The following is a 15961-nucleotide window of genomic DNA, read 5'->3' as shown; positions in this document are numbered from 1 at the left end:
TTCAAGGCTGTGATGAGCTACTCTACTTCAGCCTAGGTGATAGAGTGAGACCCTGTCTCTAAAAAAATAAGTAAAATAGGGGTGGTGCCTGTGCCTCAAAGGAGTAGGGCGCCAGCCCCATATGCTTGAGGTGGTGGGTTCAAACCCAGCCCCAGCCAAAAACTGCAAAAAAAAAAAGTAAAATAAAGCTACACATTCCCCTCCCTGACAGTGCTGAGGTCACTAGGTGAAGGAGCCTCGGGTGCTGAGTCTGGGGATCTGTGTGTGTGTGTGTGTGTTTTTTTTTGAGACACAGCCTCAAACTGTTGCCCTGGGTAGAGTGCCGTAGCATCACAGCTCACAGCAACCTCCAACTCCTGGGCTCAAGCGATTCTCCTGCCTCCGCCTCCCAAGTAGCTGGGACTACAGGCGCCTGCCATAACGCCCGGCTTGGTTTTGATTACAGCCGTTATTGTTGTATGGCGGGCCCGGGCTGGATTCAAACCTACCAGGTCAGGTGTATGTGGCTAGCACCTTAGCCGCTTGAGCCACAGATGCCAAGCTGGGATCTTTGTTTTTAACTTTACACTTAGCAGGTATCTAAACCTCTCCCAGTCTCAGTTTCCCCATCTGTTGTAGGGGATGCAACATGGGTCCTGCATGGCTACTCTGAGGCTGTATGGCTCCCTGAAGCTGCAGTGGCTGATCTGTGGAGGGCAGGGTCTGCTGTTCTGATGGGATTCTCAGCCCACCAGCCTCCCTGTGTTGTGGTGACCCCTCCAGGGCTGGGAGCCACTGCACCAGGAGGCTTGGTGGGGTGGGGGTGGGGTGATAGCTTTGTATTTCTCCCCTGTGGGAGGACCTTGGATCTGACTCTGTCCCCATCTGACCCTGGGATGGTGCCTTTTCTCCTCAGCTGCAGCATCCCTGTCTGTAGAATGGCCCTTGGCTCTCAAGGGCACGTTAGAGATGAAATCAAACAGCAGGTGTTTGGGGGTGGGACAGTGACTGAGCCACTAGAACAGGAAAGGTCAGCAGTGAACCCTTAGAGGGGAAGGCAGACAGGAACGTACCCAGGATGTGGCCACGGGCTCATGACAGGGGGCTACTGGGACTTCCTGCCCAGCTCATATACCCCCAGTCCCACCCCACAGGGCTCTCACCATCTAGGGCTGGGATGACGGTCTTCCTCAAGGCCAGGACCAGCCCCAGAGGGCACCCGAAGAGGAAGAGGTCGGTGATCTCAAAGTCAAACCTGCCTGGCGCCCCTGTGCCATCCAGCATGGTGGAGCTGCCCGAGCGATACGCGTGGGGCTCGGTCCTCAGCACACTGGCATGGAGGCTGCAGTGGGGTGGGGGTGCGCAAGTTCACTCCCGGCCCTTCTCAGGTATGGCCTACCCTCAGCTTTGTTGGGGAGGGGTTGTGTCTGATGTCCCTGCAGGGTCAAGAGACCCAAATGGAACCTGACCCTGTGCTGGCCCTGTGCTAGCTGCCCAGGATCTGCTGATTCACTTCTGGTGTCAGTAGGTCCCAACTTGTCAGGGGATAGCCCTGACTGAGAACATGCTGCCCTTGGTCAGTTCTGCCCCCAATTCTGGAATACCCCTCCCCACTTTAGGACAAGCTGTCCTCTCCAGCCTCCGGAGAGTATGTACAGGACAAGAGTGCCTGATAAGCCACCTGCTCCTGGCCCCAGTTGGGGATCTCAGGACCCAGATGAGGGAAGCCTCCTAAGCAGGCCTCATGCTGGTGACAAGCACAGGCACTGTCCCTCCCTCTTGGAGTCTCCGTCCCTCCACACCACTGGGCCCACACACCTGGACAGGAAGGCCTGGTGCTGCTGAATGGTGTCCAGCTCATAGGTGGATGAGTCACTCCTCTTTCGGGGCAGCTGCCTTTTGGGGTCCTCGGTGCCAATGCCGAGGGGGATGTCGATGTTGCTGCGGCTCAGGTGCCGACTGTTCTCCAGGTTGGAGCCACCACTGCCACTGCCAGAGCAGTGTGCTGTGCTCACCAGGGTGCCCGGGGACAGCAGGTCAGTGTCCTGGAACGGCCCCATGGAGGCTCACTGCCAGGTGGCTGCTGGCTTGGCCCCTTCTTCAGAGTTTGGAAAGCGGCCTCCTCCCTGTGGCCTGCCATTGCTCAGGGGACCTCTTGCCCAAACAAGAGGGGAGAGCCCAGGTTTTCTCCCCAGGTACCCCAAACCACTGGCCACCCTGGACCTAGGCGATTCCCCATAGGCTCTCTGACACTCTACAACAGAGAGACCTTGGGTTTTCCCTCCCTGCCCATCCCCACTCCCAAGACCAGACCTCACTACCCACAGGGCAGACCCTGGTTTTATGGCTGGTGAAGCCAAATGCACTCCTAGGCTTGGCCCTGCAGCAGCTGTTCCCCTGCCCCTTTTACCGGCCCTGCCACCTCTGGGCACCTATACTGGTAACCTCTGCCCTTCTATCTTCTTTGGCGGGGCTGAGGGGAACAGTGTTCTGGGAAAACCTCTTATAGCTCCCTGACCCCTCAGCCAGAACACACTGGGCTTCCTCAGCTCTCCCAATGTGCCCTTGAGTCCTCCATGCCTGCTACCCTGGAGCTGAGCCCCAGAAGAGCTGGGGCTTGGGGGCTCTATAAATGTTTGTTGAACCAATCAATAGAACTTGGCTGGGCAGAGGAAGTATCTGCTGGTGCTCTGCTCAGCGGGTTGGGCAGTGACTCTGGAGAACACATGGGAGGCTACAGCACTCAATGGATGTTTGGGTTCCTGCTCGGGTACCTGCACACTGACCACGCTGCCCCGGCGGCTGCTGCTCTGACTCTCAGACACAGGCTGGCTGCTGTAGCACAAGGCATCGAACGCCAGGATGCCCCCGACACAGTCCCCAATCAGGCAGACCTAGAGCAGGAGGGGCCCAGAGGCCTGAATGACCCTGCTCTGGGCTGGGGAAGCCATTACCCTCCCACTTGGGCTGTTCTGTGGGGTCATCCCCCTCTTCTCACCCCAGAACTCACCTGCCCATTGAAGGTTACACCCTCTTGGGACTTGATGAAGTCCCCATAGGCAAGGTTGGCCCGTTGAATCACTGTGGCAACCACCTCCTGGTACTGAGGCGAGGAGGTGGCCAGCAAGGGCAGGGCAGCCAGGGGGATGTGGTCCTGACTGTTGGACAAACAACCTTCATCGTGGCTATAAGGGCTGAGGCTGGGAGAAGAGGAGGTTGTGAGGGGGTGGCGGCCTCAACGTGGCTCACCAGGTGCCCCTCCCCAACCCAAGTCTCAGCCACTGGCTCATAAACACCCATGGGGACACCTGCTAGTAAGTAAGACCCTATATATTGGAGGTAGGTCAGTGTTCCTACGTCACAGGTTTGGAAGGTGAAGGCTCCAGCCCCTCCCTGACTCTAAGCCCAGCCTGTTTATGTTTTGCTGCCTTCAAGCAGTGAGGCCCAGATGGCAGATCTGGGCATTGGGATGAAAGGCAGTCTTGACACTGGATGAGGTGCCTGAGGCTCTGGGGTGGGTTGGGGGCAGTACATTGCTGCACTCCCCGCCTGCCTCCCTGATCAGCAAAAGGCAGTGGGCAAGGGGATGCTGGTAAGCAGATGCTACTCACTTGGAGACCAGGGCGAAAGCATCAGAGCAGACAGGTGGGCAGGGTACCAGGCGGATGGTGAGGTGGCCCAGGGCACTTGGGTAGTGCACGCGCATGACTGTGTCGAACACACTGGCGATGGTGTTGGCATCACCCTGCTTGGAGCTGGTGTCCCCAGTGCCTGTGTCCAGTATGGTCCCTCCATGCAGCACCAGCAACAGCACGTGGATCTTGGAGGGTGGTGGGGCTAGTGGCTGGCTGACCTCGTCCTGCACGGACGGGAGGTGGGTGTCAACTCTCTAGGACTTAGTTCCTTGATAAGCGCCCCTATCACCCTGTGGAGGCTGGGCTCAGCCAAATGCTCCCTCTGAGAAGCCCAATTTCTGTTACATGGCTCTAGCTATGGGACCTGGTGTTCTACTTCCTCAATCCCTTCCTTGGGACCCCTATGGGGACCAGAGCCTGGGAAGAAGCCAGGGAGGTGAGGTTGTCCCCTGCAGCCCTGCTCCTATCTGCCAGCATGGCCAGGGTATGTGAGGAGCTCACTTTCTTTCGGGAGCCCAGGCAGTGACTTTCCAACTTCTGGCTTGAGAGGAGGCCCTCCGTGTACCCGTCGTGGCCTGAGCAGACAGAGCTATTGGCAGTTCAAAGTCACAGGGGTCACTTGAGAATGGCTGGGTCAGGGCAACCATAGCCCAGGCAGGCAGTGACCCTGGCCCCTGACTCTCCCCTCATCTACATAGGGCCACCGGCTCTGCCATTCCTTCCTACTGGCCAGGCCTGCTTATGAGGTCAGAATGAGATTCTCAACCTGCACACCTGTGCATGGGGTGCAGACCTGCTGCAGGTACAGGGATGGATCTAACATCACAGCATGGAAGTGCCAAGTGGGACAGAACCTTGACCCTAGGGGTCTCCCTCATCCTGAGTTTCTGGCATATGACTAGTGGGACACTGGAGCCCAAGAGGGGCTACTGGCTTATACTCACTGCACTATGTTATGTCTGGGAGGGTGGGTAAGAGGAAGAAGCTGAAGGGAGGGTCCTGTCCCTAAGGACCTAGGGAGACAGACCGGGGGCTAAAACCAAGAGGCTGTGATGGAGACAGCTAAATCTGAGTGGGTCCATCAGATGGCTGGAAGTGGGGGCAGCAGCAGGACCCAGATGCTAATGCAGAGGCTGAGAGGGACAGGCAAGGCTGGGACTGGGCCAGGAAGATCAAGGGGATGGGCTAGACTAGGAGCTACTGGCAGGGTGAGCTCTGGGGGAGTGAGGGGGGATACCTGGTGGGCAGTGCTGGGCCTAAAGGATGAAGGCTAGGCAGCCATCATCCCAGGAGGGACTATCTTCTCTCTACCCCTACCTCAAGGTCTGGGCAAGACTGACACCTGCCCCCACATATGGACTGCCCACCCCTGGCCAGCCTGGGCAAGAACAAACTCATGGCCCAGAGCAGTGTGGGGCCACCAGCTGTCTGGAACCACAGGCAAGGATGGAACAGCCATTGGTGCATTGGGCTGGTGGGAGAACTGTTTGATGGCAGGACTTAGTCCCCTGAGGCTAGGCAGGGCCAGGCAATGGGGGCTGAGCTGAGAGAGTCCTGCATGTGCCTCTCTGAAGACAGGTCAGGGCCTGCCACAGGGTCCCTCACATTCAGCCTGCCCTCTCTGGGGCACCCCATGGGGGTTATGGAGGCCGGCTCTGAACAGCCAGGGCACCCCTGGGTCAGTGTCTCCACAAGGCCAGGAGAGGGGGCTCCGGTTTGGGAGCTCTTATAGCAGAAGGATCTGGCTTTGGATGGCAGCTCCCCAGAACATGCTGGGTTCCGAAAGCACATCCCAAAGCAGATCTAGAGCCCCAGCCCCTTCTGCCCCTCCCCTGGGTGGCCATCAGAGCTGTGTGCGCCATAGTGGGGGAAGGGGGCTACGTTTGCTTTATCTGCCATTAAGCAGGAATTGGAAATCAACTCCCCTTGTGCCATTATTTCTTCTAGAAAACCCCACTTTGACCTCGGACCTCAAAGCAGAAACCCCCAGGAGTGGGAGGGGTATGAATATACCACCTCCAGACCCCAGACTCCCCAGGGGGTCCCTTCATTGGAGGTGCTATCTCTACCTTAGGCAGCCTGAGGCCAGAGCATCGGGATGACTGAATGGGACAGCCTGGTTTGGCCAGGCTCCTGCCCTGTGCAAACAGCTCTGACTGCCGCCCGCAGGTGGAGGAGGAGGAGGCGCGAGCTCTAGCAAAGAACCCCCGAAGCGGACACAGAAGCTCTACCAAGGCAGCTTTATTGGGCACACTGAGCTCTACCCACCCCTCATGAGGCCACTGTACTGGCTACGGCCACGTCACTTCTGCCTAGACGACTTTGGATTCCTCCCCTTCTTTCTTTTTATCTTCAGGGACAGGAGACAGGCGGGGCACAAGTTGAAGATCTTATTTTTGATCTGGAATTTATAAGTTTCTCATTTTACTTTCCCATGGATGGAGCTTGATCAAGATCTTCATTTGGGGGCTATCTGCAGTCCCAGATTCTTGTAGAGTGAGAGATAGTGGAAGGCACCCTCCCAGCAGGGTGAAAAGTAAAGGTGGCCCAGGCCTTTCCCCCAGTTGACACCCAGGCCAAGCATGGAGGCTGGTACAGAGTTTTCCCTCTATAGCCCCATGGGCCCATTCCTCTGAGTCCTGCCCCTGTCTCAGATACCTACCTCAATGATGTTCAGCTGCTCCACACTGGAGGCCACCCTGAACTCAGGGGCGCTCTGGTGGTACAAACTACCTGCAACACAGAAGATGTACTATTAGTCCAGGGGTGCCGGGCAGCCCAGTGGGGCCAGCTGGATGAGGCTATTACTGTGACTTCCAGACGCCCAGCACTGTGCAGGGGCTAAGTCAGAAAGCAGAGGGCTTAGCCCTACAGCCACCCTCCCAGGGTACCTTCCTCCACAGCCTCCCCCATAGAGTACCCTGTGCGTCCTCTGGCTCTGGGCTCTCAATTTTGTCCATGAAGTCATTGGAGCTCCACTTGGTGATGTCTTTGGGGAACATTTCCTCCTGGTCAGACAGGTCTTCTGTAGAGGAGAGAGGGGAGCTTCAGCAGGACTGGGAATGGAGTACAGGGGGGCTAGGCTGGCTTCCGGGGGTAAGGAAGCCCAGGTACCCTCCATGCACAGGTGGCTCTGCTCTGGCCCTTCCTCAATGGGAAACAGCATGGCCATACCCCAGTGGGCTGCTTCCTGGTCATGTTTTTTAAAAAATTGTGGTAACATTCACATAACAGAATTTACCATTTAAACCATTTTAAACTGTCATTTAGTATGTTCACAATTCACAAAGCTGTGCAACCATCACCACCATCTAATTCCAGAACATTCTCATTACCTCCAAATGAAAACCCTGTACTCACAAGTGATCAGTCCTCCTCTCTTCGGCCACCTCTAATCAATCTACTTTCTGCCTCTATGGATTTACCTATTCTGGACATTTCCCATAAACGAAATCGTACACTATGTGGCCTTCTGTGTCTGGTTTCTTTCACTCCGTAGAGTGTTTTCAAGGTTTGTCCACCCCACAGCAGGGGTCAGGGAACCATATTCCATATTCCACTTTTGTTTATCCACACATCAGCCAATGTTTCTGACCATTTTTAATACCCGCAGACTACACCACAGCATGGTGAGAAGTGCTGCCATGAGCCCCACTTCCATGACTCCTACATCCGCTTTTCTGAGAACTTCTGCCCAAGAACATCAAATCTGAGGCCGCTGTCTGGGCTCTAGTATACATAGGCTCTCCTCCAGTCACAAGGTGGCCCCTCCTGCTGCACAACCTTTTCTACGTTAGAAGTGCATTTTCTTTGTCAGGGACAAAGAGCCAACTGGGAGGGGTGAGATGCCAAAATGCCCCTTCCCCACCCTTGGTGAGATCCCTGGTGCAGAGGCCAGCACGGGGACCACCCACCTCCTATTTTGGGTCCTCCAGCCCCAGGGCCAAACTGACTCCCCAAGTTCTTTCCTTCTAGAGCCAGGGGATGTTAACCAAGACTCCATCCTTATGTGGCTCTTTTGCGCCTCCAAACCAGGGAGGTGGCATAAGATGTGACCCTGGTTGTGCCCTGCTGTGTGGCCTGTGAGCAAGCCCCCATCCCAATCTAAGCCTCTGCCCTGCCAACTCTGGGGCCAGTTCAGCCACCAGCCTGCAGAGAGACCTGTCCCTTGCGCCTGCCTGCCAGCCCCTCTGACCTTCTTGAGAGGAGCAGCCAGGGCATCAAGTGAGGGAGTGCTTCGCACTTCCATCTTCTTAGCAGAGGTGACATGCCGGCGACGTACTGTGCTGTGCTTACTTTGGGACTAGTAGGGAAAAGGGCACTTCAAATATTTTCTGCTTATTGCATTTTCTGAAGTGTCTACTTTAGATATGGTAGTAATTTATTCATGAAAAAAATAAGGAATATACAAAAAGTTAGATAATTATAAGCTATACTTCTTATAAAAATAACTTCACATATGGAATAAAGCCAGGGTCTGATTACATGTACTTTGGGGGGAGGGTTTCAAGCAAGCAATCTCCACCTGCCAGGCCTCCCGCATATCCTGGAATCAGGTTAGGGGATCCTGGGACCCCAGGCTTGAGGGGACCAAAGGGGCTTTCTGGTGATGTCCTCTCATTATCTATGCCCCCAAATACCACATTGTCTACCTGGGACAGTGCAGGCACAGGGGAGGGGCAAACTATAAGCAACAAGCAATTCCCACACCAGTCCACTCCCACCCTCAGTCCTTTCAGATTCCTCTGCACTTCACCCAGGAAGGCCCCAGGGGCTGCAGGGGCACTGCCTGCCTACCGTGCGCATCAAAGAACTCGTCATCTGAGCTCTCATCTGAGTCCCTGGCGATGCTCTGCATCCTCCACTCCGAGATGCTGTGGCGGGAAGGGCTGGCTGCAAGGCAGAACCCCAGACTGAGCCTGCAGCTTCCCTGAGCTGGCAGGGCAACTGTAGGCCTAGATGGGCATTGTCAGAGGCTGCCATGGGGGCTGGGAGCATTTAGAAGGAAGAGGAGAAATAAGGGGTAGAAGTGCCTGAGCGCATCTTGGTGGCAGCTCCCAGACTGCTCCAGATGATTCCCCCTCTGCCCACCTGCTACAAGGCAGGAGTGTCCCAGGAGCACGTAAGGGTAGAAGTGTATGGGGCATGAGCCCAGGACATACAATCAGACGGGTCTGGGTCGGCCTTAACCTGAGTCTAACCATGAGCAAACTCCTGAAATTCAGGCAGTGGCAGGAGATGGGTGAAACACAGGCACCAAGTATCCACATCCACATCCATCAGCCCAGGGCCAGCCCTGCCTTTGGGCAAAGTTAGGCTTACAGGGGGCATGCCTGGCTCCACCAGCACTGCTTGTTCTTTTTCTCAGGACCTGAAGCCTTGCAGGCTTTCTGTTGGGAGTGCTGAGGGGAGCCCACCTCAATCTGCTTCCCTGGGAGCCTGCTGGGGGAGGGGTAGCCCAGGCTCTCATTCCCTGAGGGCTGAGAGGGTGTTGCCTTGAGGGCAGGGTCCCTATGTGGGGCAGGGGTGCTGGAGCTCACCTCCTCGCTTGGATGACCGTGAGGATTTAGAGGATGTGGACCACTGTTTCTTCAGGCCCCGCCCCACCAGGGGCTCCCCATTGCTGCTGCTGCTGGGCTCGGGAGGCTCCCTGGAGGTCTGGTCCTGGGTGTTCTCCTCATCCTTAGCAAGCTCAGCAGCCCCGTTGTCCTCCTCATTGAACTGGGCCATCTTGCGGGACAGCATGAGCTGTGCCTCCTTCTCTAGTTCCCGGATATTCTCCATGCTCAGCCCATACCACTCGTCCTGCCAGCACCAGGCCTGCCGGTGGGCCCGCACCATCACCCTCCGCAGGCCTGCGCCCCAGGGGAGATGGGGGGAGGGGAGGGTGGTCAGGTCAGGCACAAGCCCTGCCTGTCTGTGCCTCAGTTTTCCTGTTTGTACGATGAGTGGACTGGCTCACAGACAGCCTCACAAGCTCACAGTGCTTAGAATGAGGGTGGAGGGACTGGGGCCTTCCAAAGCAGTGTGGCTGGTCAAAAGCCACGGTTTAATTGTATGTATAGGGGAACTGCTGCTCTAGGGGAGATGGAGAAAGACTTCCTGAGGGTCTCCTGTCTTAGTGTCTGGTTTACTTTTCCTGTTGAATTTCCTATGGAAAATCAAGTTCAAGTTCTAACCAGCAGTGCATGCTTATAATCCTAGCACTCTGGAGGCCGGGATGGGAGGAGCCCTTGAGCTCAGGAGTTGGAGACCAGCATGAACAAGAGCAAGGCCCCATCGCTACTAAGAATAAAAAAAAAATTAGCTGAGTATTATAGCAGGCAACTGTAGTCCCAGCTACTCAGTAGGCTGAGGCAAGAGGATTGCCTGAGTCCAGGAGTTACAGGTTGCGTGAGCTAGGCTGAGACCATGGCACTCTAGCCTGGGTGACAGAGTGAGACTCTGTCTCAGGGAAAAAAAAAAAAAAAAGAAAATAATATACTTTTAAGGTATAAAGAGTAATAAAAGAACTACAGAGACAGAGACAGAAAGCAGACTGGGGTTGCCTTTGGCCAGGGTAGATGTGGGCATGACCTTGAACGGGAACAGGGGACCCTCTGGGGTGATGAAATGCTTTGGAGGTTGGTGCTTAGCAGTGAATATTACTAAGGCTCACCCTACTGCTCTCCTACAGCGGGTGAATTGTATGCTGTGTCAAACTCTGCCTGCATAAAGCTGTTTACAAAAATCATTCAAAATAAAACATCCATGTCACACCACCTGGAGAAGGGACAGACATCACCAGCGACAGGGACCCTCCATACACCTATCCCAGTGAGAGTCTGTCCCGAATTTTGTCATTTGCTTTGCTTTCTGGTTTCAGTGCACAGATGTGTTTCTCTACACTATGCTTCGAGCTTGTCTGGCTGTTGGTGAAATTCTCATATATGTGTCACAGCGTATTTTTTTGCCACTCTCTTCTCTGGGGATAGTTTTATCCATAGTATGTGTAGGGGTCTCCAGTTCATCAAGCTTGCTGCTGTGTGGTATTTATGTGTTTGAAATGCCACATTTCATTTATTCCTTTTTCTGTCAAGAGGACTTTGGCTCATTTGCATAGTTTTTCCAGCTTTTATAAACCTGCCACTCTGAACATTCCAGAATGTGCACCAGAGTTTCTCCAGGGCACAGATCCCTGAGCCTCCCGAGCCCAGCTGGGTCTCGGGACTTTTTTTTTTTTAGAGACAGAGTCTCACTTTGTTGCCCTCGGTAGAGTGCTGGGCATCACAGCTCACAGCAACCTCCATCTCTTGGGATTAGGCAATTCTCTTGCCTCAGCCTCCCAGGTTAACAGGTGCCCACCACAACGCCCGGCTATTTTTTTGTTTGTTGTTGCAGTTTGGCCAGGGCCAGATTTGAACTCACCACCCTCAGTATGTAGGGCTGGCGCCCTACTCACTGAACCACAGGTGCCGCCCAGGGTCTCAGGACTTTCATCTTCCCCTTCCCTGGAGCACGCTAAGTGGTGTCCAGAGTGGTCAGGCCATGTCATGTCCCCAGGCTGCTCTCCTAGGGGCCATTCCTCCCACTTACCTTGTTCCCCACCTCCAGCTCAGTTCAGGCTACCCTACTCTATAGCCTGGTGTCTTCTTTTCCAGGATCCGTTCTTACAGGCCCATCTCTCAGATGGAGACTTACTTCAGTGGGGAGACTGCCTGTGTCCCCTCCTCAAGCTCCAGAGGTGGCCTCCATGTCCTTTTCTGGGCCTGACTCCTGGCCTTACAGGGCTGTCAGGAAGGGCAACATTCCTGCTCCCACCCATACAGGGAAATGCCTCCTCCTAAGGTGGCTGGAGCAACTGGACACAACACTGCATCTGGGGCCAGGTAGTAAGGGTAAGGAAGACAGCTAGGACCTGTCCCAGCCCCTAGGAGTCACCTCTCCAAGGCCACCTGGCCCAGCCTTTGTGAATTCAGTGGTTATCCCAGTGATAACATTAGTATTCACTGCTGTCACCAAGCATCAACTATGTGCCATGTTCCCTCCTTAGTTCTGTACCCCACAGTCTCCTCTCACCACAGCCCTACGGAACTGGTGCTCTTACACCCATTCTTCAGATGATGAAAAACTTTTAAAGAGGTCACAGAGGTACCATGTGGCAGTTAGAGTTGGACACACAGCAGCCCCACATTCCTTCTTTCTGAGGGGAATACTGACTCTCAGGGAGCTGGGAAGCCAGGAGCTCAGCTGCAATGTGGGGCTGGAGAGGCCTGAGGGTATCCATAAAGACCCAACCCACTGCTTCCTGGACCAGGAATCCCACCCTTAGCACATCTGCTGGGGGTCTTGTGGTGGGCCAATCCCAGAGAAGGCTTGAAGAAAGGGTGGGAAAGGCTGCCAGGGCTGATATATTCAGGCTCCTGTGGCAGGCCAGGGGCCTCCTACATGCTCCTCCTGTCCTCTTTTACCCTGGGAGGCAAGAACTGTCATTCCTGACCTCGGACAGGGGCATGACCAGAAGTGGCATGGTACTGGTGGTAGGCCTGACTCACACTGGGACACTGCTTTTCTCCTGCCCAGGACCTCAGCACTGGGGGACGCAGGTCCCGCCTGTGAAGTGTGGGAAATGGGGAGGCCTATCTGGAGCCTTCTGAGTTCCCTGATGGAGAGACAGACTGCAGGATGCATTTCCTCCAACAGATGGGACATCTTCCTTCTCTCCCTGCCACCTCCCGGCTGCTGAGGGACACTGCCATAGTCCTTCTGAGAAGGGTGGTGGGTGACATGTCTGGGTGTTCTTCCCTAGGTCTGAAGCTGGTGACAATATCACATACCATCAAGGCCGTGTCACATACTGTCTCTGCCTCTCAAAGCAGAACACCAGCCACCCCAGACTCCAGCATTTTGCAGTGTGTGATGGGCCTTCCCTCAGGGTAGGCTGGCACTGAATGCAGCTGTCTAATGAGCCCCCTTGGAGAGAATGGCAGGGGTGTGCTAGAATGGGGCTGGGTGGGAGGAGGGAGGTCTGGCTCCTAACCAGTGGTAGGTCTCTGCTTCTTCCCCGTCTACCAGGGTGACTATGCCCACCTGCATGGTCATCATGAGCCAACGTGACAAGTGTGGAGTGTAACAATAGTGAGACCTGTTGATGTCTGAATTAAGTAACCTTTGCTAGTAATGTCACCAGGCATCTGACCTATCTTGGGTCATGAGCCTCAGGGGCTGGAACTGACCTTCGGAGCTCATGCCATGATCTCAGTATCAGGAGATACTGAGATCAGGAGCTGAGGGCTCTGGGCTGGGGGGACGGGGGGGCTAGGTCACCATTCACTGGGCGCCAAGCCATCTGTTTGTCCACCTGCTCCCTGGACACCTGCTCTGGGCCAGGCCCACATGGATGTGAAGGACACTGCAATGTCTGAGACACCCTGTCTCCACCCCAAAACTTCCAGCCTAGTGCAGGAGTCAGAGATGTGGCCCCAGGCCTAGGGGTTGGGCCTCCGTGGGCAGAGGAAATGAAGGCCAAGGGAGCTGAGAGGACAGGCAAGTAGCAGGGAAGCTGTCTCTAAGAGTCACTGGCCCTGGTGGGGGTGGCCTACATGTTATCAAACACCAACGGTATCTGACATTGTCTGGAGGTGTCAGACAGCACACACACAGCTGGCCCCTGAAGGTACTCAGGAAGTGTTCATGGTAGTCGGGACAAACCAGGGGAAAGCTAGACATGGGCTTTGGAGTCACCTTTCAGGAAAAAAATGGAAATGCAGAATCCCAGCCAGACATGCAGAGAGAGCAGAAGGCAAGCAGGCAACAGGAGACAGGGTGCCCACAGTCCAGGCAAGATGGGTGCTCACCAGTATCATGGATGAACCGCTCGATCTTAGACTGCATGCCCCAATAGCGGAACTCCACCTTGCAGAGCTTGTAGGCACACATGATGGGCAAGACCTGCTTCTTGTATTCCTCGATCCAGTTGTCAGACAGGGGCCCTCGCTGGGTCTTGGCCGACTGGAACAGCTTGGGATCTTCCTCTGTCTTATACTCATTAGGGGGCACAGCATCTTTGACGATGTCAATGAAGTCTGTGGGGAGACCCTGTAAGTGGCCATTTCTGCCTCAACCTGGCCCCTCACTCAGCTCTTCCCCATGTCCCTCTAGACCCATATCGTCATGGGACTTGAGACCTCATCAGGCCAAGGGGACACTGTGGGGAGTGAGGACGATGTCCTGGACAGTTTTGACCTTGAGCTCCCTGGCAGCAGGGCCTATGCCTCTCTTTGTTGCCTTTTCAAGCAATTTCAGCAATACCCATGTTCCAAGTATACCATATGAGGTGGTGCAGCAGGCAGAGGGGCAAGGGGTTGAGGACACATCGGGGAGTTGAGTCTCTGTGGAGGTCAGAGGAGGTGGGAACAGAGAGAGGATGGAAAAAGCTTCCCAGTTTTGGCCAAAGCTAGGAGCTCATCAGACCAAGAAGTGGGAAGATTAGGGGGGCCACCAGGGACTCTGTAAGGGGGGGAGGATGGCAGCTGTCATGAAGGTGATGGAGCTATAGTGGACATGCTGGCTGTTTCCCTCCAAGCCAGCCATGCAGATAGCATCCCAAGGGGCAGGCAGACCTCCATACAGGTCTTAAGCCAGGAAGCACATGTCCAGGTCCTTCCTGGACAAAGAAAAGACCAGGTGAGTGTCTGAAGGGGCCAGGTGGGGCACAGGGCTTGAATGGGATTGGGGCTGGGGTTGGAGAAAACAGGGTTAGGGGCTGGTGGGACTTGGTGGAGGTGACGAGAGGAGGGGATGGTGACTCTGGGCAGGACCTGGGCTGGGCAACTACCTGGCACAGCCTTCCCTCTGCAGAGGCACCTCCTCCACAAAGGCAAAGCCTGTTGTGCTGATTCCCAAGGATGAGTGTGCAGGATGGGCCTGGGTGCATACTCGGTGAGAAAGACCCCCTGGAGAGGGTCTTTGGCTCACAGCGCCCTTCCTGGGGGGTGGAGGGGGGTGTGTGTCTGCCCTGACTAGGCCCTGCTGTCTTGGCTTCCTCAATATGTTGGTCCCCAGTGAGTCCAGCTGCAGACACTGACATCAGCATTATGAGACCAGTGAGGTCAGAAACAAGGAGTTTCTTCCCTGGAGCAGACCACACACTCAGCCCACACTGGCAAACAAAGGTCAACGTGGACAGGGATGGGACATGGGTGGGTAATATCATGGGAACTAGGGACCCACAGAATTAGGCCTCTTGGGTGGGGGGACCTTGAGCCCAGGCACTGTCCAGGCTGGATGGACAGAGCTGCCAGAAAGCTCAGGTCAAGCCTGGTCCTCTCCTCCTATTACAGGCTGAGTTTTTTCTATCACCCCATCCCTGCAAATTCCTATGCTGAAGTCCTAAACCTCAGAATGTGGCCTTGTTTTGAGATAGGGTCTTTAAAGAGGTCATCAAGTTAAAAGGCCATGAAGATGGGCCCCAATCCAGTAGGACAGGAACCCTTCTATCAAAAGGAGACACAGAGGGAGACAACAGTGATCCCTGAGGCAGAGACTGGAATTAGGCATAGATGACTAATAGCCACCAGCAGCCAGAAGAGAGGCAGACTCTTCTCTCAGCCCTCAGAGAAACCAACCTACTGACACCTGAACTCTGACTTCCGGCTCCCAGGATTGTCAGAATGACTTCCTGTTGCTTAGGCTGTCCAGGGTGTGGTGTTTTGTTACATGGCAGCCCTAGGCCACTGATAAAGCTCCCAAACTCCAGAAAGGCCAGAGAATACTGACAGAATTGGGCAGGCCAAGAGATGTTCCTGGGGTACGAGCACCCACCCCCAACTCAGCTGAACCCCCATCTGAGATACCTCCTGGTGACCTGGGCCTGGCACCCAGAGGTGCAGGCTGGTGGCTGCTGAGCAGGACCCAACCCATAGAGGTGTTTTGTTCACTGGCATACGTTTATTCACAAAGATTTTTAATTGGTTGCTAATATTTAGGAATTAGGAGATTTCATGTGGAAATGCTCATCTCTGGCCTCTCTTAAAAAAAAAAAAAGATTTCACAAACAGAGCCCATTTTCTGTGTGGCATTGTCTGGAGGGGGTGGAGGCACCCACCATTAAGAAGACACAGGCCCCCTCACCGGCCCTGAGCACTCACACTCAGGTGTTGGTCCAAACTGGTCCCCCAAGCACACGTGTACTTTTGGGGAGTGAGTACAACTTGAAGAGATGGAGGGGAGGGGTCCAGGTGGCAAAGGCACTTTGACTTGCCATGCACGTCGAGAGAATGGGCCAAGGGTGCCTGCTCTGCCTCCCTGAGCATGCTTGGACCTGCTCAGGATGGGGCAAGCTCTGGAGTCCACCAGGCTGGAGACAA

The 15961-nt window shown here is 55.0% G+C and overlaps 1 protein-coding gene across 8 annotated transcripts in view; it reads right to left on the bottom strand.

Moving 5' to 3' along the window:
* PITPNM2 (phosphatidylinositol transfer protein membrane associated 2) overlaps positions 1-15961 on the bottom strand; it is a 147109-nt gene that overhangs the window by 10224 nt on the left and 120924 nt on the right. For 6 of the 8 annotated variants that reach the window (XM_053587908.1, XM_053587912.1, XM_053587913.1 and 3 more), the window contains 10 exons: positions 13451-13678; positions 9155-9469; positions 8412-8507; positions 6535-6639; positions 6277-6347; positions 3591-3838; positions 2990-3179; positions 2754-2873; positions 1798-2024; positions 1143-1321 (listed from right to left, as the gene is read on the bottom strand). In XM_053587908.1, coding sequence (XP_053443883.1) covers positions 1143-1321; positions 1798-2024; positions 2754-2873; positions 2990-3179; positions 3591-3838; positions 6277-6347; positions 6535-6639; positions 8412-8507; positions 9155-9469; positions 13451-13678 — 1779 coding nt within the window. Of the gene's footprint in view, positions 1-1142; positions 1322-1797; positions 2025-2753; positions 2874-2989; positions 3180-3590; positions 3839-5840; positions 6016-6276; positions 6348-6534; positions 6640-8411; positions 8508-9154; positions 9470-13450; positions 13679-15961 lie in introns of those variants that run through there. The other 2 variants (XM_053587911.1, XM_053587916.1) reach the window with 2 other exon arrangements.

Source organism: Nycticebus coucang, chromosome 4 (assembly GCF_027406575.1).
Source record: "Nycticebus coucang isolate mNycCou1 chromosome 4, mNycCou1.pri, whole genome shotgun sequence".
Lineage (NCBI taxonomy): Eukaryota > Metazoa > Chordata > Mammalia > Primates > Lorisidae > Nycticebus > Nycticebus coucang.
The sequence above is the reverse complement of the archived record's forward strand: the minus strand, read 5'-3'. Positions and strand labels throughout refer to the sequence as shown.